General features: G+C 32.7%; 2 protein-coding genes and 1 non-coding gene across 4 annotated transcripts; all 3 read right to left on the bottom strand.

Moving 5' to 3' along the window:
* Positions 1-45: 45 nt before the first annotated feature.
* LOC146538416 (uncharacterized) lies at positions 46-7,098 on the bottom strand. Of its 2 annotated transcripts, XM_085186211.1 has the most exons (8): positions 6,935-7,098; positions 6,588-6,725; positions 5,910-5,958; positions 2,501-2,807; positions 2,064-2,244; positions 928-1,613; positions 636-894; positions 46-270 (listed from the first exon to the last, which is right to left on the bottom strand). In XM_085186211.1, exons 1-8 carry the CDS (start codon positions 7,060-7,062, stop codon positions 75-77), a joined length of 1,944 nt encoding a protein of 647 aa, XP_085042337.1. In that variant the 5' UTR covers positions 7,063-7,098; the 3' UTR covers positions 46-74. The 2 variants fall into 2 exon arrangements, with proteins under 2 accessions (XP_085042337.1, XP_085042336.1); XM_085186210.1 differs by having other exon boundaries at positions 636-1,613.
* Positions 7,099-11,236: 4,138 nt separating this feature from the next.
* LOC146538414 (uncharacterized) lies at positions 11,237-23,946 on the bottom strand. The gene is made up of 8 exons (XM_085186691.1): positions 23,767-23,946; positions 16,808-16,974; positions 16,198-16,324; positions 15,183-15,294; positions 14,852-14,969; positions 12,422-14,685; positions 11,912-12,034; positions 11,237-11,709 (listed from the first exon to the last, which is right to left on the bottom strand). The coding sequence occupies exons 2-8, from the start codon at positions 16,918-16,920 to the stop codon at positions 11,438-11,440; spliced, it is 3,129 nt and encodes a 1,042-aa protein (XP_085042817.1). The 5' UTR covers positions 16,921-16,974; positions 23,767-23,946; the 3' UTR covers positions 11,237-11,437.
* TRNAI-AAU (transfer RNA isoleucine (anticodon AAU)) lies at positions 12,097-12,170 on the bottom strand. The gene has a single exon. It is a non-coding gene; the product is annotated as a tRNA-Ile (tRNA).
* Positions 23,947-25,537: the final 1,591 nt, after the last annotated feature.

The raw sequence follows: 25,537 nt of genomic DNA, 5'->3' as shown, positions 1-25,537 counted from the left end.
TTTTCCTTACAATTTTTCAATATTTTCACAAAAATAAAAAAAATATTTCAGTAAAAAAATATTTCTTTATAAATTCAATAATCATCAGGTACATCAAAAATTAGAAAATCAGCGATATTTATTGGTTTCTCGACAGATCTTCTGGAACGTTTCACGCATGGTGAGCGGCCTTTAACGCTAGTGTCCTTGTAGTATCCAACATTGCATATACATAAGTGGGGAGCGGAACAGATGCCATTAGGACAGCCACCAGGACAATAAGGCACACATCTGAAAACATTTTTAAAGACATTAGGACAAAGTATTAGAATTCCTTGTAACATTCTCCTCTCATTATGCCTTTTATATTAAAATCTATTTAGCAACGAATTAATAAAAATAATATAAACAATATTATTCTATTGTAAATGAAAACAATGGAAAAAATGTTATGAACAAACTGCAAACACGATTTGTGTGTTCAATTTTGACTTGGGGGAATGAACTATTATCCTTGATGCTTATTAAATAATGTTATCGATGTCATCGTGGAAAGTCCAACTAGATCAGCAATCATCATTGGTCACTTTCCATTAAACATTTACCAAAAAGCGTTGTAACAGAATATAATGTGATTAAATGGTATAATCTTTTACCTGGACTGAGTAGCATCGTTCACGTCTAATACGTATCCAGGATTACAACGACACCGGATTCCATCTACACATTGACCATTGATGCAGAGCTGGGCACACTGTAAGAGATCAACTTGTTGGATGTCTGGGTATAATTGATTTTCCGATTGCCCTTGTCCTTGGAACCTGTGATAATCGTTGTGGTCGCGAGAACCATAGTGACTTTGATAACCGCTCTGATTTACTTGACTACCATATACACTTTGATTATGTGATGAAACTTGATTACCGGGGTAAAGTTGACTTGGTGAACCCTGGTTCCCCGGATATATTTGGTTACCTGGATAATCTCGATGGCCAGGATAGACTTGATTGCCAGGATAACCTTGGTTTCCTTGCCCAGGATTTCCAGAATACACTTGGTTTCCTGGAATTACTTGACCAGGATAAACTTGATTGCCAGGATAGCCTTGGCTTCCTTGGCCTTGGTTTCCAGGATACACCTGGTTTCCTGGAATTACTTGACCAGGATAAGCTTGATTACCAGGATTAACTTGGTTTCCTGGGCCTTGGTTTCCGGGATACATCTGGTTTCCTGGCATTACTTGACCAGGATAAGCTCGGTTACCAGGATAACCTTGGCTTCCTGGGGATTGGTTTCCAGGATTCACTGGATTTCCCGGAATAATTTGATGGCCAGGATTAGGATAATTTTGTTGTCCTGGATAGGTTTGATTTCCGGGATATACTTGGTTTCCAGGATAAAGGGGATTTCGTGGTACATCTTGAGAATATATGTGTTGGCCAAGATTTTGATTACCGGGGTATATTCTGTCACCTGGATTCATTGGTTGTCCATTGTTTGTTTGACTGCCAGGGTGTGTAGGACGAGTTTGGTAGGGAGGATAGAATGGAGCACCGGGAATGCCAATTGGCTGAGTTGGTACCGGTATGTCACAAAGGTTTGGTGCAACGCAACGACCACCCGGCCCACAACCTCTGTAAATAAATTATATAAATTTTATATATTTCTAATACATTTCTAATATCGTTATTATCGTCACCTTAATTAGGTAATAATAAGTTTAATAATTATTATTATAGGTTCTGCTATACAAACAAAATTCGGAGTATGAAACTAAAGTGATCTCCCTTAATAAATAATAAAATTAAATCTTTGGGATTCGCATTGTATGGAAATAAATAAGTAAATGTCTTTGAAGTAGAACGATGCAATTATTTTAGCATTATGGGAGTTACTTCGGTACTTGGTACTTCGTCAAACGTATTCTTGATTTCCTTTTACTATATAAAAGTCACTCAAAAATATGTTTTTTGTAGTTACATAATGTTTTGTTTTTATTTTCAGTTCTTTGTATCCAAAGAACTGAAAATAAAAATAAGTGCGTAAATTGCAAAATTTACTAAGAAAAAAAATGTTTTACGTACTGAGGACATTGAGGCTCACAAAGGCTTTGTTGGTTCTTGACGTAGCCTGGTCTGCAGCGACAATCGTTAGGTGCTACACACTCCCCATTCTCACATTTGTTGCAGACAGGCTTACAATTGCCTTCGCGTGTTGACTCGTACCCATTTTTACATTGGCAAATGTTGGACGCTGTGCAATTCCCTGTAAAATAATATAGCTTATTTATTTATTACAAGATTCTCTTGTATTTTCAATAATATACGTTAAATTAAAACTTCAAAATACTGTTACAAAACCTTATTTAAAATTAAATAAAACTTACGTATAAAAAAATAACCATTAACGAGGATCTAACCCACTTTTCCAAATATTCTTTATTGGGGAAATGACTTTTTGTCTCAGCAATGATAATTAGAAACCAAAAAAAAAATGATAAAATTGATGATTACTCATTTACCTACACCACCGCAGTTCTCCCTGCAACTTGGAATACAGTACTTGCTCTCCGAATCCAGCTTAAATCCTTCCTTGCATAAACATTCACCGCCACTACAGTGACCATTCTGACATCCGATCGGGCATGTCGGTATACAGAAACCACCTACGTTTTTCACATGGTCAGCGAAACATGTACATGTTTCTGGGGCTGTGCAAAGTGCGTTTACACACTCTTGGGAACAGACAGGATCGCACAAATTGAAATTATATATGTTTCTTATATATCCTTTACAGCATGCTCTGATTCGACTTAGATCTGGTCGTGACTAAAAAAATTGTATTTCATCTTTAAGTAATTATTAAAATTATATTGAAATATTTTATTACATTAATATATAAAAAAAATATTATCACTAGAGCCTAAAAAGTCTTTAATAGCTATGAGATAAATCACATAAAGGAGTCGCTCTTTAGTCTTTAGTACGAATTATTGAAAAATAAAAATAAAAGTGAAAATGTTTTATTTAATATTTTTCCAAATACTAAGATTTTACCTAAAATATATTTATTTAATTTTTAGCAAAAATCTCCTCTGATAATTCAATGCTTTTGATAAGAGTATCATTTATACCCTGAGATCCGGCCGTTGAATCCTGCATATACGAGTTTTCTTAATTAAACCTATATTAATGAATAATACATGATTAGTAGAACAGATTACACCTGGGTTGCCTGGAAGAATCCTGCCGCAATCACCTTTAATTACATTTTTTCGTAACTCGTTTTTGGAGAAAATTGCACCCATACGTTTTTTATATGAATCGCACATCATTTGAAAGATAATCGCATAAGGAATTGGAAAATTAAGGGTTGCCAGCTCTCAGTCTGCCGCAAGTCTAGGGTTGCCTGGTTTAAACATGTCACTAAATGTTAATAATTTGCACTCATGTGTTTTCTTAATGAATTATATATCAAATTAAAGCTTATTTTTTTCTGAACACTATAAAACAGGGTTGCCTGGAAAATTCCTGCCGCAAACAGGGGTTGCCAGCGTTTGAAATATTTTATTCCGGTTCCGTTTGACTATGAGAATAGACGATGAAATGCGCGGTCTGCCTTATGTTTTAAAGTATATTATATAATAGAAGGTCAATCTTAAAATCAATGTTTATTCTAATTGTTCACCTGTTAAATGATGATTTTAATCATATTAAGTACACGCAGAAAACTATTTAAAGATCATAGGGCAGAAGAAATCATCCTTATTTTTCAAGTAAAATAATGAATCTATAATATTGAGTCTTTGCAAAATCTATTTTCTAAATATTAATATTTATTTAAATAACCCTTTCAAAACAACTAAATTATCTAATTAAGTAAATGTTTACAAATATCGATCTACTATAAGGTATTAATTACAACATGTTTCCTTAATATAATGAGAGGTGACAATTATTGCGGATATTTTTTTATTAATTAAGAAAATATGGAAAATTACATTTCAATAAACAATCTCTCTCTCTCTTCGCCCTCTGCTTGTTTGATTTGACAACGCCGTCCGTATCCGTAGAAAGAACTATGGCGCCCATCTTTTTGGTACGAATATTTACGGTTTTGCAAAGTAAATGAAAACTATTCAACTAATAAAACTATTAAAAAATATAGATAAAAAAATGTCGCTAGCAACAACTTGTCCGTCTATGCTGATAGTTTTTAAGGCATTTAGGTCTGAAAGAATTGTTCTTATAATTATAATAAAGCGTAATCACTCACTCACGTCCCTAACTTAGTGTAATCAAAACTGAGGCAATTCCCACGGCCACAATTGTCACATTTTATTAAACTATATAATATTAAACATTAAAGTATACTTACGTTTTGCATTAGAAAATAATTAAAAAAATACTTATTTATATTTTTGTTTTTAAACAATGAACTTTTTGTAACACTGTAAATGATAACCGTGCATTGTGTCACTATTTAAAAAAAAATCACTGTATTTAAAATTCATTTTTGGCGAATCAATAACGTAATTTTACACTTTTGGAAAGATTCCTTGTTAAATTCTATCACATTTTCACATCTTCATTTTTGTCAAGTAAAAACGTCTTTACTCCAAAACGAAAGGTAATTAACTAAGTAATATGCTCAAAAACAACTCATTTGGCCATCTGCACTTTTATTGCATTTAGAAACAATACATCTTCGAAAATAATTTTATTGCATTTGGTTTGCTTTGTATCGCGCCGCAAAATGTTTATCTATAGTAAAAAATAGCCAACTAATTGATATTTGCCGACTCTTGGTCATAAACCGTAAATAGCGTTTATTAGTCGGCATTACTGTCGGATTTTCTTCGAATTTATTTTGCTTAGTTTTGTTTATTATAATTCTATTATATATATTTCTTTCCTATGCAAATTATTAAAAATTGCGTGAGAAAAAATCAAATCAAATCAAATCAAACAAGTAGAGGACGAAGAGAGAGAGAGAGAAAGTTCATTGAAATGTATTTTTCAATATAATTAATAAAAAAAATATCCGCAATAATGGTCACCCTTCATTATATTAAGGGAACATGATGTATATGTATGTATATTAATAGTTTATAGAAGATCGATATTTGTAAACATTTATTTAATTAGATAATTTAATTGTTTCAAAATGGTAATTTAAATTAATAAATAAATATTAGTATTTAGAAAATAGATTTTGCAAAGACTCAATATTATAGATTCATTATTTTACTTGAAAAATAAGGATGATTTCTTCTGCCCTATGATCTTTAAATAGTTTTCTGCGTGTACTTAATATGATTAAAATCATCATTTAACAGGTGAACAATTAGAATAAACATTGATTTTAAGATTGACCTTCTATTATATAATATACTTTAAAACATAAGGCAGACCGCGCATTTCATCGTCTATTCTCATAGTCAAACGGAACCGGAATAAAATATTTCAAACGCTGGCAACCCCTGTTTGCGGCAGGAATTTTCCAGGCAACCCTGTTTTATAGTGTTCAGAAAAAAATAAGCTTTAATTTGATATATAATTCATTAAGAAAACACATGAGTGCAAATTATTAACATTTAGTGACATGTTTAAACCAGGCAACCCTAGACTTGCGGCAGACTGAGAGCTGGCAACCCTTAATTTTCCAATTCCTTATGCGATTATCTTTCAAATGATGTGCGATTCATATAAAAAACGTATGGGTGCAATTTTCTCCAAAAACGAGTTACGAAAAAATGTAATTAAAGGTGATTGCGGCAGGATTCTTCCAGGCAACCCAGGTGTAATCTGTTCTACTAATCATGTATTATTCATTAATATAGGTTTAATTAAGAAAACTCGTATATGCAGGATTCAACGGTCGGATCCCAGTCTATTAGTATGTTAAAAAAATACAATTAAAGTACTTACACCATTTCCTGCTGGAACACGTGACGGATTACGGACCAGTGATGCTGTTCTAAAGGAAAATATACAAAAATGCATTAGATTTATTGAAATATTTTTCTATAAAATCCTAAATTATGCTCAAACTTAACCCTAGTAAGATTTATGAAGACATTTAATAAAGTAAATTAAAAATATTAATTTGAAGTATTCATGGCGCTTGTGGCAAGCCCCTGGCAAGCGTATGACTGTAAATGCGACGGCTGTGGGTGCGATTCCCGGGGGGGAATAAAATATTTAATATGAAATGTTCTATATGATTTATTTATAATTTTTACCATACATAAATAGCAAAAAAAAACAATAGCCCTTATCTATTTACTAATTTAAATCACAGCGATGATAATTGCTTGGAACTAATATTCATTATATTGTTCTATTTAAATATTAAGGCATACATTTTGAATATAATAATCATATAAAAAAATAAACAAAAAGATAGCACCCCGCTTTTTTACACATATCAGGCTAGGCAGAGGGAACCTAAGGGTTTTCTTTTCTTTTAGCTTCACGCATATAGCAGGTAAGACAAAGGGCATCTAATGTTAAGACACTCTGCTCTATTAAATCTCTGCTTATGCGTAAAGCTAAAAGCTAAATCTAGTGTTAACAACAACCATTGAAATATTCTAATTGACTTACGGCACTTCTATATAGCAGACTCCAACTTCTAAATTAATTTGTTTCGATGTATTTTGTACACCAAAACCGTGGTATGACATGTTTTGTCCTGCAAAGCCATGTTGGGAAGCATTTTGGTGCAGATTGTAACCGCCAAAGCTGAAAGCAATTAAATACGCTAGAAGATATAAGATAGAGTATGCAGAGGAAACCTGGAAATTTAATGTTAAAACACTTCCATTCTCCATTCTCTGCCAAATTATGGAAGCATTGCAGTTTTGAAGTTTGTCTTATAAGAACAGGGGAATGAAAATAATTTAAATATGGGAAATAATGGGAAAGAAGATAAAATCAAAAGAAATGCTTACCTAGGATAGTTAGCTGGGTTATAATTGTAACTACCCCTAAAACCGCCTTTCACAGATTTAACGTTATGCTGTACGTCATCGTTCGCGTAGGCGCTGCACAGCACCAAAGCGATAAAGAGCATATGCATGTCTGAAAAACAAAAGACTTGTAAATTAGTTATTTAAATTGTTTTATCTACTTTCATTTATCTTCTTAGCAGCTTTATTTAGGAATAAGTTCAAAGATTAAAGTTTCAATTTGTAAAGAGATTTACTAAGAAAAGTGTAAAATAATGGAAAGACGTAAGACTCACATTGATTTTCGTGCCTAATCTATATATATAAAAGGACTTGTCCTCACTGACTGAGGTAAGACGCACGCACAGCCGTAACCGCTGTGCGTAGAAACGTTAAATTTGGACAAAAGTTTACTTTCGTAATCTGGACATCCACTAAGAAGGGATTTTGAAAAATGTTAACCCTAAAGGGGTGAAATAGGGGTTCAAAGTTTGTATGGAAAAAAATGTAAATCGGCACCGATTTAATTTCATAAAATTTGAAATTTAGATTTTTAAAAGTATTTAATTGAACACGTATTTCATCATTTTCTAGAATTCTCCCCCTAAGGGTGCAAATAAGGGGTTGAAAGTTTGTATAGGTTTTTTTTAAATCGTCACCAATTTTTATAAAATTTTAAATTCAGACTCTTAAACGTATATAATTAAACACACGTTTCATGGTTTTCTAGAATTCACCCCCTAAGGGTGCAAATAAGGGGTTGAAAGTTTGTATGAGAAAATTCTTAAATCGCAACCGATTTTTATAAAATTTGAGATTTAGACTCTTAAAAATATTTCATTGAAGACATGTTTCATGGGTTATTAGAATTCACCCTTAAATACGCAAGCGAAGCTGCGCGCGTCCGCTAGTATAATATAATTTCTGAATTAAAAAGTAGGGAATTTGGACCACTTATTATATAGATTATATTAATGGCATTTTTATCACAATTAGGATGTTAAAATTAATACTATCTTTCAACCGCAGCTTTGCCCCCGTGGACACATAAAAATAATAAAGAATGTAGTAAAGCTATAGATACCTTTCTCGACTAATAGACAATCCAAGACCATACAACCTACATATAAAATATTTAATTTGACTTCATCTAATATTTTCAAATATATTTTTAAGTGTAGAAAAAAAAATATTATACTTATTTTCTCAATTTTCCTCAACCAATAAAATAAATCTTTATTTATATCTTACCGCGATGTCAGCTAACTTGCGCACTTTAACATTCAGACTGACATTAACGATATTATTGTACGACCATAGATACAGTGTGCGAAATATTTTCTACGATCAATATTTAAATAATGGGTTCTTCATACATTTTTATAATGAACGTAATATTTTAAAACAAGTACCTATATAAAAAGAAATAAACATTCATTTTAACGAAACTAAGGCTTAATTAAGGCTTTTACGCTGTATTCAGCAAATAGCAGGGTAAGCAGAGGGAACTTACAGAGGAAATCAGAGCAAATGAAAATATAAAATGTTCATTTTCTCGAGTGAGACTGAACCCCTCATCCCTCACGGTCATTAGCTTGTGCCTCTGTGCCACGACTGGCTCCAATAAATAAATAAAAATATTATTTTCCAAACATTTAAACTCGTACAAAACGACCGGTGGGACGATCCCCTGCCAGATGGGCCGACGACATAAAGAGGTTGGCGGGAAGCGGATGGGTCCGAAGAGCTGAGGATCGAGTGTGGTGGCGAGAATTGGGGAAGGCCTTTGTCCATCAGTGGACAAAAGATGGTTGTTGATGATGATGATGATGATGATTTAAACTCTCCTCAACAATATACAAATTAAATTATATATAATAAAACAATGGAACCCCAATTCCGTGAAGTCACCGACATTAAGAGCGATGAGATAATGCAATCTTTAGCTCGCATCAGAACGCAAAATGATTCACGTTAAATCGATATATTATAACGACGTTTAAATAATTAATCTTATTTTCATGTCTATTTGAATTTGAATGAACCAGAACCAAGGCCAGTCTTAGCGAGCGAACATAAGACATGTGCGTTTGTGAGCGCGACAGGTTCGATTCCCACTCGAGGAAATAAAATCTATAATATTTTATTTTTCTCGCACTGGTAACGATGCCTCGTTTGTTTGCCAAGCGCTGTGTTGAATTTAGAACTGAGGAAATTGGGAACCCAGAGTATAGGAACTTAAGACTATGTTCTTAGGTCCCCTCTGCCTACCCTGCACTATACGGAAATAGTGAGAAGCAAAAAAAAGCGCGCGGTGTTGAGTTTCGCCACTCGACACGCAATCGCCTCGAGAATTCGTTGGATAGTGGGGAACGGAAGTATCCTGAAGTGTTGATTCCCAGTATCCCATTATGCAGGATTCAGCGTGAAGCATCAGCGTCAAGCAAAAAGAATTGAGGCTGACGTAGCGTAGCGCAGGGGTGCAAGCGTGCAATTGTAAGGGCGATGATTGTGGGTTCAATTCTCACTCGGACGACATAATATAATTTTTACACTTCATCCGCAAAATGAAAAAGTTAATAAACCTTTATTTAAAACCAAACTTTTGCAAGGTATTTTAATTTTTTTCATTAGAATTCTTTTATCCCGATGCATTATATGTTATGGTCGGATGCTGTGATAACATTGAATGCCCACGCCCGACCTTGCTGTTATCAGGGTTCTACGAAACTTGTGAAAACATGCTAATTCTACGTATAAATAAATATTGCAATAAATATTTTATGTTATATTTATTGCAATAAATATTTTATGTTACATATTTTATGTATGCTATGATACATGCTATGATAATAATATGACAATTTTGTAAATTTTTCCTTGTGGTTCAATTGACACGTGTTTTAAGTGAACGCGATGGTTGTAGGTTCCATTTAATTATACTTCGTTTTTTATTATAATTAGACAGTGTAAAGCTGGTTTCCGTTATTTATATTGAAAATACAGTCGAATTGATAACCTCCTTTTCTTACAGAAGTCGGTTAAAAAGAAGGGAGTCCCTTAAAATTATATTTGTTTTTCTTTCACGATATTTGGACAATGCAAATGATTTTAAAATAAAATAAAAAATGAATTGAATTGTAAATGAATTTGAATGAATTGAAATATTTTCTCTATTCTATACCTTCTTCTCTTATAATTATTTTGTACTTAAAATTTATTTTTTTAATTCTTTATCTTGTCTGTAGCAGAGGCAGGCAGAGGGCATCTTGTGTTAAGAATTAAGACTCGTTGAGTTTCTTGCGCCGGTTCTTCTCAGGTCTGAGGCATTAACTTTAGTGAACTGGTGGTAAATTACTTGATGTTCAAAAAATTAAGCATGAAACTTCTTATCTTGAACAATATTAAGTATTTGACTTTGAAACGTTATAGGTCCTATCCTTATGCCTATGTCCAACAGGAGGCTTGAAAAGGCTAAGATATTCAATCAATTATTCCCTGAGTGGGAATAGAATCCACAACCATCACATCTACAGACGCTATCGCTGACTGCACCACGACAGCCTTAAGTTTTAGTTCCAGTATTTTAATGATACTGTCAATGGTTTTCCTTATGTGATTATGAATGTTTTAAAATATGCGTCATTGAACAATCATCGTAAGTAAACATGTCTGTATTATACTGTTACTCCAGCTACCTACCAGCAATTAAAATATAACTATTTCATATTTGCCTTGAATATATTGTACAGTTGACTATGTAAAGAAATAACACTAAACTAAATCTTTTTGTCAGTTTTCACGAAAATCCGCTTTTCTCAATTCAACAGACAGTACCTCGAAACTGAAACTTTCTTCTACCTAGGACGTACTCCTTAAAACTTTGAATTGCTAATGCTTTGATATTGATAGTGGCTTAGTTTCATGTAATAATATGGTCAAGTTTAAATTTCTGACCAACGAAAGCCACCTCAATCCACCACCACCAGAAGTGTTCGAATCGTTGGATTACACTTTAAGAAGTGTTTGAGATAACTCCTACCGCATATACAGATACCTTAACATGATGTAATATAGCCTTTGAACATTGGACTATGTATATCCATGAAAATATTTTTTCGATTCTACCAAGTGGTTTCTGAGATTATCGTGTTTAATCAGTCTTCAGATTTAATGATTTATTTCTATAATATTTCAATATTATAAGTTAGATTCTACTTCAACAATTTTGTTGCACTAACTTAACAACGTGTTTTTTATAAAAATTGTAAATGCTAGCTAGATTTGAGATTTGAATTGAAAGCATTTTTTGTGCGTTAAAACTGTTTATTTCAAGACATTTTTAGCATATACCCATTAACTAATTAATAAAATAATTAACACAACTCTTTGGTACATTATTATACTAAATCAGTTACATTTAAAACAGCGCCATCTATCTTCAGAATTAACTAACTAATACATATATTAAACCCACGCCATCTAGCGGTGAATACTGCAAACTGGTCATAATTCCGTTATAGCTTCTCCGTTAAGATTCACAACGGCAATAGCGTGTTCAGATGGCGGTCTCCAACATGGTATTTCTGCGTATAATGGCTCAGAAGTTGTACTATCTATGACATCTAACTTCGCTTCGCATTTCAATGCTTCTATAGTGTAGTCAGCAACGGATAGAGGGCGCCGTTCGTCAGTTTTAGGGATCGGGCCACGGGCAGGCATGGTACCGAAGTCGTTGTGCCTCCTTGGCAAGTGATCGTAGTGACATTCTAGAATACCTATAAATAAAATAATTTACACAAATAAGTAAAAAAATATATGTTTTTTTTGTAACGTTATCATTAGACGATTAAATAAACTGCTAAGCTAATAAATTATAATAAGTTTGAACATAATAAAAATTCATACTTATTTTTTTACCAAAATTACAAAAATAATCATAATGTAAATATTTAATAACATTTAAGTTGTTTTTATTACCTCTAAAATTCTCTAGCATGACTGGTGAAATACTTTGCACGACCACTGGCCTCATGAATTGTTTTAAGTTTCGATCCAATGTCGAAATAGGTTGATAATGGCATTTATCTGCACGCGGTGGATCTGTAAAATAACAAAAAATAAAATAAAATTGCGTGGTCTTTAAGTAAACAACAAAAAAAACATGGCCCATGAGGGGATCGAACCCGCGACCTTCGCGTTATTAGCACGACGCTCTAACCAACTGAGCTAATGGGCCGGTGATGAAACTGCTAAAATAATAGATATGGTAGTTTTTTTATTTAGTTTGTGGTGAGCTTTTATAAGGTAAGATTTTAAATAGCAGCTTAATTAGTGAATATCGTATTGTCTAGTAAAAGTCCAAATATATATTATTTGAAAGTTTCCAATGAAACCCTAAAAGGTGAGAGTGTTCAATTAAAAGATGCACATCTTATAATAAATTGAAATAAATTGAGCTGGCTAAATAAAATTAAAAGGTCAAATTACCTGGCAAAGGTGCATGGAAAATACTCCTCACATACGGCGGTGGTACTTCACTGTTATCAATCATTACTTGCATTCGTATATCATTCATTTTCCTCACATCTTCGTATCTCGGTCGTTTACATCTTTCTATCATCACTATCACGATGGCAACTGTTATCACAGTCATCATAACACCCCCCGCTATACTTATAACTGATATGAGATCCATTGATGTATGGTCTTTGTCCTTATCATTCATCACTGCAGTAATATGCTCAGGTTCTGTCAAAATATGAAAAGTTTCATCCTCTGGTTCTTGAGTGGTTACTTTATTAGATACTTTTGGTATATTTTTAGTATTAGCTTTCTGAGTTAAAACTCTCGTAGCAGTCTCTTTGAGCTTTGTTTTAGATCGTGTTGCGTTTACTTTAATAGTTTTATTAAATACTTCGTCTTTCAAGAATGGTGGATTTAGTTTCTTATTTGATATAGTTGTTAATTCATAGGTTTTGAGCTTATTCTTGTTAGTTGGAGGTTTTATAGTTAAAATAGAAGAATTCAGTTTTCTAACTTCATTCAACGTGCTCATGCTATTAGTTGTTCTACTCGTTGGAATAGTTACATTTAGTAGTTTAGAAGTTGGTTTCTCAGGCACTGTTGTATGTACGAATGCTTTCTTCGAAATAGGAGGAAGCATTCGCGTCGCATCTTGTGATAGCTGAGTTGTGGTTTTGGAGGTGCCCAAAGACTTTATTTTAAGAGTAGGTAGAATTTTTATAGTAAATGGTACAGCAGTAGATGCTTGAGACGTCATAGACTTAGTAAAACCTTGATCTGTTTTGTTTTTTGTAATATTTTTTTTCTGATACACATATAATGCAGTCGTTAATGCTATCTTTTTGAATGTAGCGTGTGATACTGACGTTGGTATTATGGAGACTATTATCGTTTTTGGTGTAGTTTTTTCTGAAATACCCTCGGTTTGGTTCATTACAGTCTTGTGTTTAGAATGTAAGTCATAAATATTTTTGAATTTGCTTTCAATCGATTCACCTTTTTGAGTTGGTCTTATCCATATCTCTTTTGGTTTAAATTTTACTGTAGTGCTGTGAATTTTATTTGTGATCTCTGGTTTTCGCGTGTATTCCACTGTTACATCTTTTTCTGTCACTTCTTTGTCCATAACAACTGCTAATTTTGGACTAGGTGTGCGAGTACTTGAAAGTATACCACCAGAAGTTGGAATTAAAATAGCAGATGTAGTAGTTGACAATGTAGTAGATAAAGGAGTACTGGGAGTGATTGAAGTAATAGGAGAGGTTGCGTGTGTAGTAGTAATAATAGTAGTAGATGCTGGAACAGTAGGAACAGTGTATGTTGTTGACGGAACAGCTTTATGAATTGTTGTAGCATTTGGAGTAATAAAAAATAAAGGCCGAGACGTAACAGCTATAAATAGAGACGGATTTTGAGAAGAGGTATTAGAAATGGATGTAAAAATATTGTTTGATGAATTAGTTGATGGTATTCCAAAAGGTTTGGAAGAGGAAGTCAAAATGCGTGGAGACGTAGTGTATAAATTAAAGGAAGATGTTTTTAAAGTAAACATTGAAGGACGGGTGGGAGCTACAGTGATAGAATTGTTTACTAAAAAAATATCAGGTTTTGCAGAAATTATAGTCATATTAAGAGTACTAGCCATAGTAGTTCGTGTGGTTAGAGATTTGGAAAATTTCGTAGTGGATATCGACGGGATGCTTGTAGTTATAATATTCTTAGAACTTACAGTAGAATTTAAATGAAATTGAACATCTCGAGGTTTAGTGGTTATTGGAATTTCCATTTGTGGTAAATGTACATGCTTATTAATAACATTTACTGACGTACCTTCTATCGGAGTTTCTGTTCTATTATATATGTAATTAGCTTTAGTTACATTAGGTAAAGCAACAGTAGTCTTTGTCTCGGCCCACAATGGCGTAGGTGTTGTAAGTGAATTATTATTGTTCTGTATTAGTGAAGTTGGTTTTGTATTTAAAATTGTTGGTACAGTTGTAATTTTTTCAGTCTTTTCAGTTGTACTTAAAGTTGTCTTGGTGTGTTTAATTGATTTACTTTCAGGTGTGGAAATTGAAGATGGGATAGGAGATGTATAGGCTTTCACTGTCGTAGGTCGGAAAGTGGAGATAGTACTTGGGACAGTTCTAATAGAAGATTTGGTAGTAGTTAGTAGCTCTTCCATCAAAGCAGGTGGGGGTTGCGTTGTAGGCATGCGGACTGTACAACTGAAATAAATAAAATAAAAAAATCATAATTATCTTCGTATTTATAACTTTTCTTTATTATCTAACTTATCTTGCTCAAAGGGTATAAAGGTTTTTGCACAAAGTTTTGAAAATAAGTTCAAAAATATTTCAGTTTAAGTAGAGTCATAGTAAAGTGGGAACCCACCTCTCACCTTGCCATCCGTCCTCGCAGTCGCATTCACCAGTTGTAGGTAAGCAATATCCGTTAACACATTCACCGCATTCGTTAGCACAATTCGGTCCCCATTTATTTGTAGGACAATCTGAAATGAAAAGTAATATTTTTTTCAATTCTAATGATTTTTCATTATTATTGTTCTCCTTTTATTTAATTCCTTTGAAACTTTTTTAAAGGGAGAGCAACAAAAAAAAAACAAAAATAAGTTTATTTCCATTTGCTAATTTGCTAATTAATAGGATAGGATACGTAATAAGCTAAAATACTGATTTCAACATGACATAAATATTCAAATTACCTTCAGTACAACCATGGCCAGTCTTGCCATTTGGGCAAATGGGCACACAAGAGACATCCTTCATTTTGTACCCTGGGCAGCATACTGCTACTTCCGCTGTGCGTTCTTCAGTCTGTAAGTGACAGAAATAAGAATACAACAAATTACAATTTCTGAAATTGTTATAGTAGTTGATTGTTTTATAACCTTCATTTTTTATATAGTAGTTTTTTAATCGCCTTCGCTCACCACTATGAACCGCTATCGGATCCACAGTAGCGGGTCTAAAATTGACCCCTGTGGCACCCCGCAAACGATACTTCGTCGACGTCTCCAAACTGTTAATTGTCCGCAAGAACAGTGGGTTTTAACGAAACATTTAATATGATGTAATATTCCTTCGTCGATAAATGAACTATCGCAATTTTTTTTATTTTAAACAGTAGTTCCTGAGATTAGGGCATCTAATAAAACATTTTTTTGTACTTTTTAAATATTATGTAGTAAAAAATATAGATTTAATTGTAAATAGTACACCTGATATTGGCAATTTACAATAAACAAGTAAATTTCTGTTAAATTGCTCTAGATATATTCAAGGATACAAAGACCTAATAGTTTGTGATTGTGTAAACGTTGGGGGTGTCGTTAAATATACTTATTGTATAGCATTAGCCGATTTTAATGGGATTGCATAATTTGTAATAAGCGTTATGGTTGGACGTTCTGAGAGATTATTTTAATTTCTATTATTATAGGACTAATTTTGATTTACTTAATAATATAATCTTCTAAATTTTAATGTTGTGGAGGGAACTATTATTATTATAAGATATTTTCAAAAATCAATCAAATCTGTAACTAAGGTAAGAAAATTAATTAAAATGAAATCAGCTTCACGCTGTATCCCGCAGACAGCGGGGTAGGCAGAGGGAACCTAGTGTTAAGACACTCTGTTCCCCAAAAATACCTGAATGTATTTTCTTTTTATATTCTACTTAAAGTAGGCGTGTGTTGAGACTAAAAGTTTGTTTACCTCTAGTCTAGTGAGGTCACGCATCTCGGTACTCCACTTGGAGCATCTCGGCGGCATGGAGAAGCACCACTCGTAAGTTCTGATGGACATCGGAGCACGGTATTTCACACGTTTCGTTATGTTGTACCTATAATGGATTGATTGTTTTTACAATTTAAATTATGTTTGTTTAACAAAAAGTTTTTTGTAGTTTTTAATGTAGATTTTCGCGGAGAGTTTTAAGTTTATTACATTATATTCTGTCAAAAGAACATAATCTATACTTCTATACTAATATAATAAAGCGGAAGAGTTTGTTTGTTTGTTTGTTTGTTTGAACGCTAAGATCTCTGGATCTACTGGCCTGATTTACTTTGTTTTAGTTTTGTATGAAAGCTGCATTCTTCAGAAGTGCTATAGGCTATATAACATTACATTACACATATACACGAATATATTTTAAAGTACTTTCTAATTTGACATGTGATTTATTCTGCCATGTTAATAACAACCGTCGCGTCGCTACGCGACCGCGTTCGTTACCGCGTCATTTTGATATCCATCCTTATGAAAATAAATATAATAGTCACTTTTAGCATTACTTTATAATATTAACACACAAAACACTTACTTCTGCTGCACCATACAAACATTAGGGCCACTTAAAGCGAACACTGGCACAGCCACAGTCACTATCAACACAGCACATATTGTCTTTGAAGTCCACTGCCTTGGTACTGGCATTTTCAATCCGCTATATCCATCGCGTTGGTAGACGATTCTCTTACATACTCGAAACTGTAGGATAAAGATCATAAAAAAATAATTTTAGTAATATTTAGTAATTGGCAGACCAAAACGGAGATGGCGAGACGAGCTGGACCATTATAAGCCTGACTGGTGCTCAATAGCGCGAAATAGACCAGAATGGAAGAAGTGGAGAGACGCCTTTGCCCAATAATGGGATAGTACAGGCTAAGGAAAAAAAATAATTAATAAATTTTTGACCGACTTCCGCCTAAGTTTATATTATCATTTCTTCGCTCTGGCAAGTTGAGGCAAAACGCGGCGTTAAATTCCGCAACTAAACACACAATGTCTCCAGAATTCGGCGGAAAGTGGGAAACGAAGTGTCTTAACACTAGGTTCCCTCTGCCTACTCTGCTGTGTGCGGGACACAGCGTGAAGTAATTTTTTTGTTAAACTATAATGTAAAATGATAATACTTTAGAAAGTAATACTTTTTAGTTTGTTTTTATTTCATATCGACTAATAATCTTTACCATGACGCCTTTAACTAAAAATGCCATCAAAAAAAATTTATTTAAATAAATTAAGCAATATTAAAAATGTTTTAAACCAATGTTTAGCGGCAATAATGTCCGGAAAATCTTATTTCTCGGTAAAATTCATTAAAAACTCAAATGGAAAAACAATTTTCCAACCAACTAAATAATCGTGTCAGCTGTTACCGGAATCATATGAGCATTATGATTGATTGTTGGCAATTAAGAGCCCTCTCCCTCATCCCGAGTTGTCGACCTCTTATACGAGGATATGTGGGCATATTAGAATAGTTGGTTTGTTCAATTACTTGTAAGGTCATAAAATATTTATTTTATGCTTTAGTTTATAACGTGATAAACATTTGTCTCATCTATATCTCATAAACTATATACTTTATATAGATTAAGAGTAGAAGGAGTAGTACTACATGCTTAGCAGGATAGACAGAGGGAACCTATAGTTACGATACTTCGTTCCGCACTTTACGCTTTCCGTGTTTTGAGATATCGTGTGACGAGAAAAAAAGCCTGAAAGGGGAAATCATTTATTACCACGAGTGGGAATCGAACACTATGGATAACCTAGCTATATTCTCCATTTTCTCTGTATTATTACGAAAATTTACATGTTAATGAAACTTAACGCCGTACAAAATGTACCAGTGCGAGTATAATTTTAAATAACATTCCTCCAATGGAGATTAAACCTGGAACCACCTCATGTATGTGTATATTCAGAGACTGACCCACTGCGCCACGATGGCCAAATTCAAGGTGAATTTATACTTATTGTATGTCATAAAAAATAAAATCATTAACAAGAAATATGATATTGCAGTAATTGCAGTTGATAAAACTATGTCTATATCACTTCCGTTAGATAATTAACTGCATTTTCTATAGGAATGTAAAAGCGTAGAAATATTTTTTAATTCGCTGTATTTATTTAACACATCGTTTTTTAATTAAAATATATATTCTGTATTCGGCATATAGCAGGGTAAGCAGAGGAAACTTGGGAACCTAGTGTTAAGATACTCCGTTCCCATTAAGATACACTCGTTCCCCACTTTCTGCCAAATTCTGGAGGCATTGTGTGTAGAGTGGTGAAATATTCAATAATTCTTTTCCTTTTTTCGAATTTCCATAATAAATGAAGACTTAAAAATAGTCTTTATTATGACAAATTATCCTGTTTTTGAGATAAACAACGAATTGTCTTAACACTGCTTTCCCCCATCCTACTCCTCTAACAGCTTCAAGTTCCCAAAAAAACCAAGCAATAAGCTCATAATTATTTATGTATGGAAGCTATGGAAGCTATCAGTTAGAAGACTTCCTCACTCCACTAATTATTTAATGTCCATACGGGTATATCTGGTAGGGAGTCCGCGTAGTGACATTTTCGCATGTATCAATTTGGATACAGGATGCGTGCGCTATCAATGAAGGCGTCGACCTCTTTCGTATTGTGAATGGTAACTATATTGTACAGATCGACTATTATATTTTTCATTTGTTTGTTTATATATTTTTTTCGCTTAGGAGAGAAATTAGTGACAAATCACTGTGTTTTCTGTTTAATATCTATTTGATGAATGACGGAATTCTTTTTTTTCGGCCAGGCTAAATATAAATAATATTTATCAAAATAAATATCTTTGTGTTCCTAAAGCCAGTTGTGGCGTACGGTAATTGTACATCGTGTAACTGTAAGCTCAACAGCTTGTGGGTTTAAATATCACTCGAGGAAATGAAATATTTAATATTTTCATGTCTTCACTCTGGTGTCCAAGAAAAGCGCGGCGTTAAGTTCCACCACTCAACACGCTATGCCTCGGCGTAAAATGACGAACGGAGTGTCTTAACACTACAAACCTCACACTATCTGCCTTCCCTGCTGTGTGCAAGATACAGCGTAAACCTAAAATAATATATAAAAAAAAACTTTTCCCAAAATTTCCTTTTAAGCTCATAAACTTTTGCTTGTATTTAAAAACAATAAATATTATCAATCAAAGGCTAAACCAATCTGCCAATGTTTTGTCAGTGAGCTGTTCCACTAACAGCGTAATGGGGGGGTCCCAACCGTCCTCTTCCGTCCGCCAGATTCAATTCAATTGGTTAAAATATAGACCTTAGCTATGTGTTGGTATTTTATTAACACTAGTAGTGATTGTTTCAATTTACACAGCCATTTTATGTAAGGGTTATAGTGGAAATTGATAATGATTGAGGGTATCTTGGTACCAGCATTGTGTGATAATCGCATCTGTACAAGGATAAAGTGCTGCGTTGAGTTACGCTTATAAATATAATATCTCGAGTTCGAGTCAAAAATGGGGAACCTAGTGTCTCAACAGCAGGTTTGCTATGCTGGATGAATCCTGAGATAAGCTGAATAAGTTTTGAAGCTATCGAAGTATACATAGCAAGTGTTCAATTGAGTGTTGCAATAGATATGGATTTGATTCTCATTCAGGGGGTGCCTCAAAATATTTATTTTTATTATATAACTTTCGAAATAAAACTAAATTTGGTATATATTTTCAAATTGCTAGATAGATAGATTTGAGTTACATCAATGTTTATTGCATAATATTTATTTTTGAAATAATAATTGAAAAAAAATAACCATCATATCTTGTTTACTTTAAAACCATATAAAAAATTGAGAAAACATTTTAAATTGTACAATTAGACTAAAAAATAAACAAATGTAAGCACTTTTTAAAGTTTCTAAAAGCTCTATAAAGCTCTCTTTATATTCTAAAACAGTTTCAATTACTTAAACAATTTAAAACTATGCTAGTCATAGAAAAAATTAAGGGTACCACACTGTGAGAATGTAAACGTCATTTTATATAATTTAACTTTTAAAACAGCTGTTCAAAGAGCAACTCATAACGAAAGATTAATTGGCTTAACGATCGCTCCGTGCACCCGCAGTGTATTGGACTTAATGTTTTATTTTGTCATAGATTATGAAAATATTTGTAGAGAGAATAAAAAATATTTAAGTAAATAAACCTACGTCGAATAGTTAAGTAATTTTATTTGTATATATTTCCTCCAGAAATGCGTGGATATTCATATCTTAGGAACTGCTGCACTGTTTCTGATGAAATAAGAACTGTTCTTTAGAAAATGTAAATTGACCTCACGCTATATACCGTACATACACACCTACGTAAGCAGAGGGAGCCTGCGGTAGTCAGAGGGAACCCTTGTGTTCCCCACTTTCTTCCCAATTCTGGACGCATTGCGTGTTAAGTGGCGGAATTCAACGCCTCATCACCACATCGAAGAAATAAAAATATTAAATATTTCTTTTCTTCGAGTGGGAATCGAACCCATACCAATAATAATAATATTTTGATATACTCAGTAAAGCTTTTCAATACTGAGGATAAAAAGATAAAAGATATTATCAGCAGTTATGTTCCCTTTTGGTAGAGACAATATAAGTCCATTAATATTTATGAGGGAGTGACAACTTTCATATTTATTATGATTGACAACTTAATAAAATACTCATTTAATATGTATTGATTTATTGTTCCAAAGTTATATTAGGTATATTAATGGACTACGATTGTCGTGGGTTCAAATCTAACTTTGTATATTTTTTTTTATTAGCATAAAACTTTATCGCGCCTAGCAGCGTTAGCAGAAAAAACGAGAATCACAAAAAAAAAAAATACAGTCGAATTGATAACCTCCTTTTCTTACAGAAGTCGGTTAATAAAATTAAGTGGTGAAACTCAATGCTGAATTCTGCAATTCATGTCTTTGGTGACAAGTGGAGAACGTAGTGATTTATTTTTCTTCTACAAAACAAAATAGAAAAGATGTGTGAATATACATAATGCAATGGCATATCCATTATTTTTTCTTCTTACATATAATGTCTAATTAAGGACCACATTACAAATTTATAATGTCTTAATTTGTTACATTACTTAGTTTAACGTCTCTAATATCTTATGTGTTGTTACCCTTGTTATTTAGCAGTATAGCCCCGAATTAGTAGGGCATATGGAATCTAGTGTTAAGGCACTCGGCTACCTACTTTCCTACGAATTTTCTAGGTATTGATTGTTCAGTGGCGGAATTCCACGCCGCGCTTTACCTCGATACCGGCGCTAAGAAATGAACTAATAAATATTTCATTTCCTCTAATGAAAATCGAACCCATAACCTGTCAAGTACGCAGTCAAACTTTTGTAGGTTCTGATATGAGAATCTTCATACAACTTCTCAGTCCTTTACATACATAAAATACATGTTCCATTCAAGACAGCATACCCAAGATGCTATTCAGACCTAGCGAAGGACTTCGCGAAAAGGATCTAGAACAAAAGGCCACATTTTAGACGGTTTTCAAAGCTATTTTTAGCAGAAACTATGAAAGCTTGTAAACATTCAGGTCTTTAGTGCTTTCTTCTATTCACGTATAAGAGTACCGCGTTTTATACAACATCTTTGTTCGACTTTTGTAAAAGTAAATGTGAATAAACTTTACTAGAAATTTTAAAATATTTCGAAGCTTAAATTAAACCATTTTTTATTTAATTAGGCCAATAAGCTCTTTCGAATTGTTAAGTTACATAAATATGTCAGTAGTGTCAGTCCTATGAGATGGTACTACCTTTCTTCATATTTCCCCAAAGCAAAAGCTTATGCGGATAATTGTTAATGGAATAAATATTAATTATACAAAGATATTTAGTATTTATTTACGATAATCAACAAAAAGAATTGTTTCATTATTACCAAGCTTAAAAAAATACTACAAAGCAGTAAGCTCTACTTACTCTGGTAAGTAGAGGGAACCTGGGACGACATTGACAGAGTGGATTTCCAACGCAGTCCTAGTTTTAAACTAGCGTTGGTATACCTGAACTATTAACAACCATAATTCTGAATTTCTAAGTCAATGTGTTATTACATGCTTATTACTGAAACTTTTAAGTAACAATTTTTTATATTAATATTTTTTATTTCAGCTTTAGTTTAACGCTGTAAATGGTATATAGCACAGTAGGCAGAGATAACTTAGTCATCCAGACATTTCAATTTCTGCTTAAATTCGAGACATTCCGTGTTAGCAGAACTCACAGCCCCACTTGGAGCCATGAATAAATATTTTCATTAGCCCGTTTTTGCTGGCAAAGCGTAGCGTTTAGTTCCGTGACCTATCATTCAACGCGACAATGTCTCAAAAAACTGGACGGGAAGTGAGGAATAGATGTATCTAGGACAAAGCGTGAAAACATTAACATCCTAATTCATTATCCTAATTCTACTTATAATACTTATTCTACTTTGGCACTATAACTACTGAACAGATTTAGATGAAACTTTACAGGATAATTTATCTTGCTTATCGATCAAAATAACACATAAGCTACAATTTACGTAAAGAGTTTGTATAATTTCGCCATAATATAACAATAAATTTAAGCGGGCGAAGCCGCGTTCGGGTGTCGGTATTTGATATTATGACAGAGTGTAACGTCTGCGATGACAATTATCTATGAGTGCGTAATATGAACATCCTGTCAATTGAACTTTATTTGGACTCAGTTCAAATTTAATTGGTGTTTAACTGTTTGTGTTATGATATTATTAATTGATTTTTTTTTTTAATATTTCTATAAATTATTTCTTTTTTTAATTTATTTATTAATTTCTTTGTAAATAAGATGATTATTCACTTAATAAATTATGGAATTTATTTTATACTTAATGTTTAAAACATTTTTAAATTGTCCATAAACATTTAAATGAAATAATAAAATAGTTAGTTAAATAGTTAGTTTAAATTTAAACTGATAATTAAAAATAAATTTCAATTATTAAAATAATTATGTTTTCAATGATATTAATAATTTTTTTCTATAATATTTTATAACAAAGACTACTGATTATTTTTCTTTCCATACACACCTACATAACATTTTCGCCTGTATTGTATAGGTATCGAGAACAAAGCAAGGTAGACAGAGGGAACATAGGAACCTAGTATAAAAACACTCCATTTCCCACTACCAGATCAATTCTGGAGGCATTACATATTGAGTGGTGGAACTAAACCTAAATTATGCAAATCATTATTATCAGTATCACAACAGAGTCGATTAAAATAAGCTACGAAAAAAATTTTTTATTAATTATGAAATTAAATAATATTCTAAGCCAACATACGTATTGATATTAATTATAATATAATCTATGGGTATTTTTTATCTGTTACAATACTTATAATATAGACATTTACATAAAAAAAAAAACTACTTACATATCAAAAAATGCATTATTTCAAACGTCCCAACAATTCACTCGACACTAACTAACACACAAACGAAACACTACAATAAAAAAAAACAATGCACCAAACTACCAGGGCAGCAGGAGCGCGACGGAGATGCGACATGTGTCCCGAAATACGGCCGGGAGTCAACTGGGAGATAAATGCTAGTGAAAAAAATAGGAACGCGTCGCCTTCTTAGAAACAAGAACAGGGGTGGAATGAAAAAAAGGACTTCTAAGCAAAAAATGTTAACCTGTTTCGTTACATGGAACTTATTTTATAATTTGGGTATGTTTAACCGATTTTTAATAAAATGGATGTGTGTTTATCTTTATAGCTATTGAAATTCGTGTTTTTAGGATTAAATTTTTCATTAAATAATAATAATTTAGTTGCATTTTCTTGGTATCCTCATGTTAGATAAGAGGGGTGAAGTACAGAAAAAAAATGATTGTTAATAGATGTACAAGCAATGATAAAGATCTACTCAGATTTAGGGTTTTATAGACCAGAAGATAATGGCAATAGAGTAAAATAAATAATATTATATGTTTTAAAACATATATCTGTAGATTATACATCTAATTTCTTTTTCAACACAATGCCTCCAGAATTCAGCAGAAAGCGAGGAACGGAGTGTCCCTGGGTTCCCTCTGCTTACCAAGCTGTGTGCGGGATACAAAGAAACTGATTTAATTTTAATTTTATAAGAATTAAGAATTTGTATTAATTCAAGTCTCAATTTCATTTATAACATAGTTTTAAACTACAGATTGAACTTATTTGCAAGTTTTAAACTTTAATCTTCTATGCAGTGAACATAGTCGTAAACTGAATCCTGGTAACGTAGCGTCGACGTAAATAACTTGAGCCAACTATTTAAGTCGGTGCCTTACTTGTATTAAAAACTAGTGTGCCCGTGCGGGGCTACGCCCGCTTGAAATAGAAATATTAATAAAGAAATTGAAAACTAAAGATTCAGTCAATTCAGTAAAACAGTTGTATAAAATAACTGTTACGGCAATTAGCAAATTTGTCGAACTAAATACTTTAACTTGACATAACTTTATGAACCGATTGTAATAAAATAAACCCTATATGTTTTCGGAAGCTTACCAGAATCCAATAGTGAAAACCGCATCTAAATCGGTTAAGCCGCTTCTGAGATTAGCGATAACAAACGCACTGACAAACAGACAAAGATTTTAAAAAACATTGTTTTGGGTTCTATAACGGTAATAAAGGTTCCCCAATAATTTTTTTTTTAAATATCTTCCAAGTACAGACACCGACCCCTTTACGATTTTTTTATAAGTATAAATGTTCGTTTGCCTGCATTTTACTACTAAATTAATATTTTAATAAATATCTTTTGGAATTTCTTTCATTTTTGTAGTTCAGACTTTAGAATAAGTAGTGTTAAATCACTTCGTATATACAAAGATACATCTGTATTTATTTATAGTGTATTATTTTTCATCATTTATCTTTTTTCTATTTTATTTATTCATTTTCTATTTTTATTTTTATAAGTTATATGAATTAAATATTTTTCGTACTATAAAATACTCAGTAAATATAATTTATTTAGTAAAATAATTATTTTTATACAGGATATGAATTTGAGTCCCCATTTTATCCTGGAGATTCGAACTCATTCACTCACTCTAGATGGTGAATTTAATTCCCACTCGGAGGTATCCCATATAAAAGGTAGACCTCTGTCTACAGTAAAAGGCTAAAAAAAAGAAAAAAAAAA

This window comes from Heliconius melpomene, chromosome 6 (assembly GCF_056956725.1).
Source record: "Heliconius melpomene rosina isolate 202511_hmr_F chromosome 6, ASM5695672v1, whole genome shotgun sequence".
Taxonomy (NCBI): domain Eukaryota; kingdom Metazoa; phylum Arthropoda; class Insecta; order Lepidoptera; family Nymphalidae; genus Heliconius; species Heliconius melpomene.
Note: the sequence above shows the minus strand (reverse complement) of the source record. Positions and strands in the feature narration are given on the sequence as shown.

Coding starts and splice junctions, on each gene's coding strand:
- LOC146538416 (XM_085186210.1), bottom strand. CDS start 7,062: ATGCATATGCTCTTTATCGCTTTGGTGCTGTGCAGCGCCTACGCGAAC. Junction 5,959..6,587: donor GTCTGCTATATAGAAGTGCC/GTAAGTCAATTA, acceptor ATTTTCCTTTAG/AACAGCATCACTGGTCCGTA. Junction 2,245..2,500: donor GGAGAACTGCGGTGGTGTAG/GTAAATGAGTAA, acceptor ATTATTTTACAG/GGAATTGCACAGCGTCCAAC.
- LOC146538414 (XM_085186691.1), bottom strand. CDS start 16,920: ATGCCAGTACCAAGGCAGTGGACTTCAAAGACAATATGTGCTGTGTTG. Junction 14,970..15,182: donor TGGCCATGGTTGTACTGAAG/GTAATTTGAATA, acceptor TTTTCATTTCAG/ATTGTCCTACAAATAAATGG. Junction 12,035..12,421: donor TTTCCATGCACCTTTGCCAG/GTAATTTGACCT, acceptor GTTATTTTACAG/ATCCACCGCGTGCAGATAAA.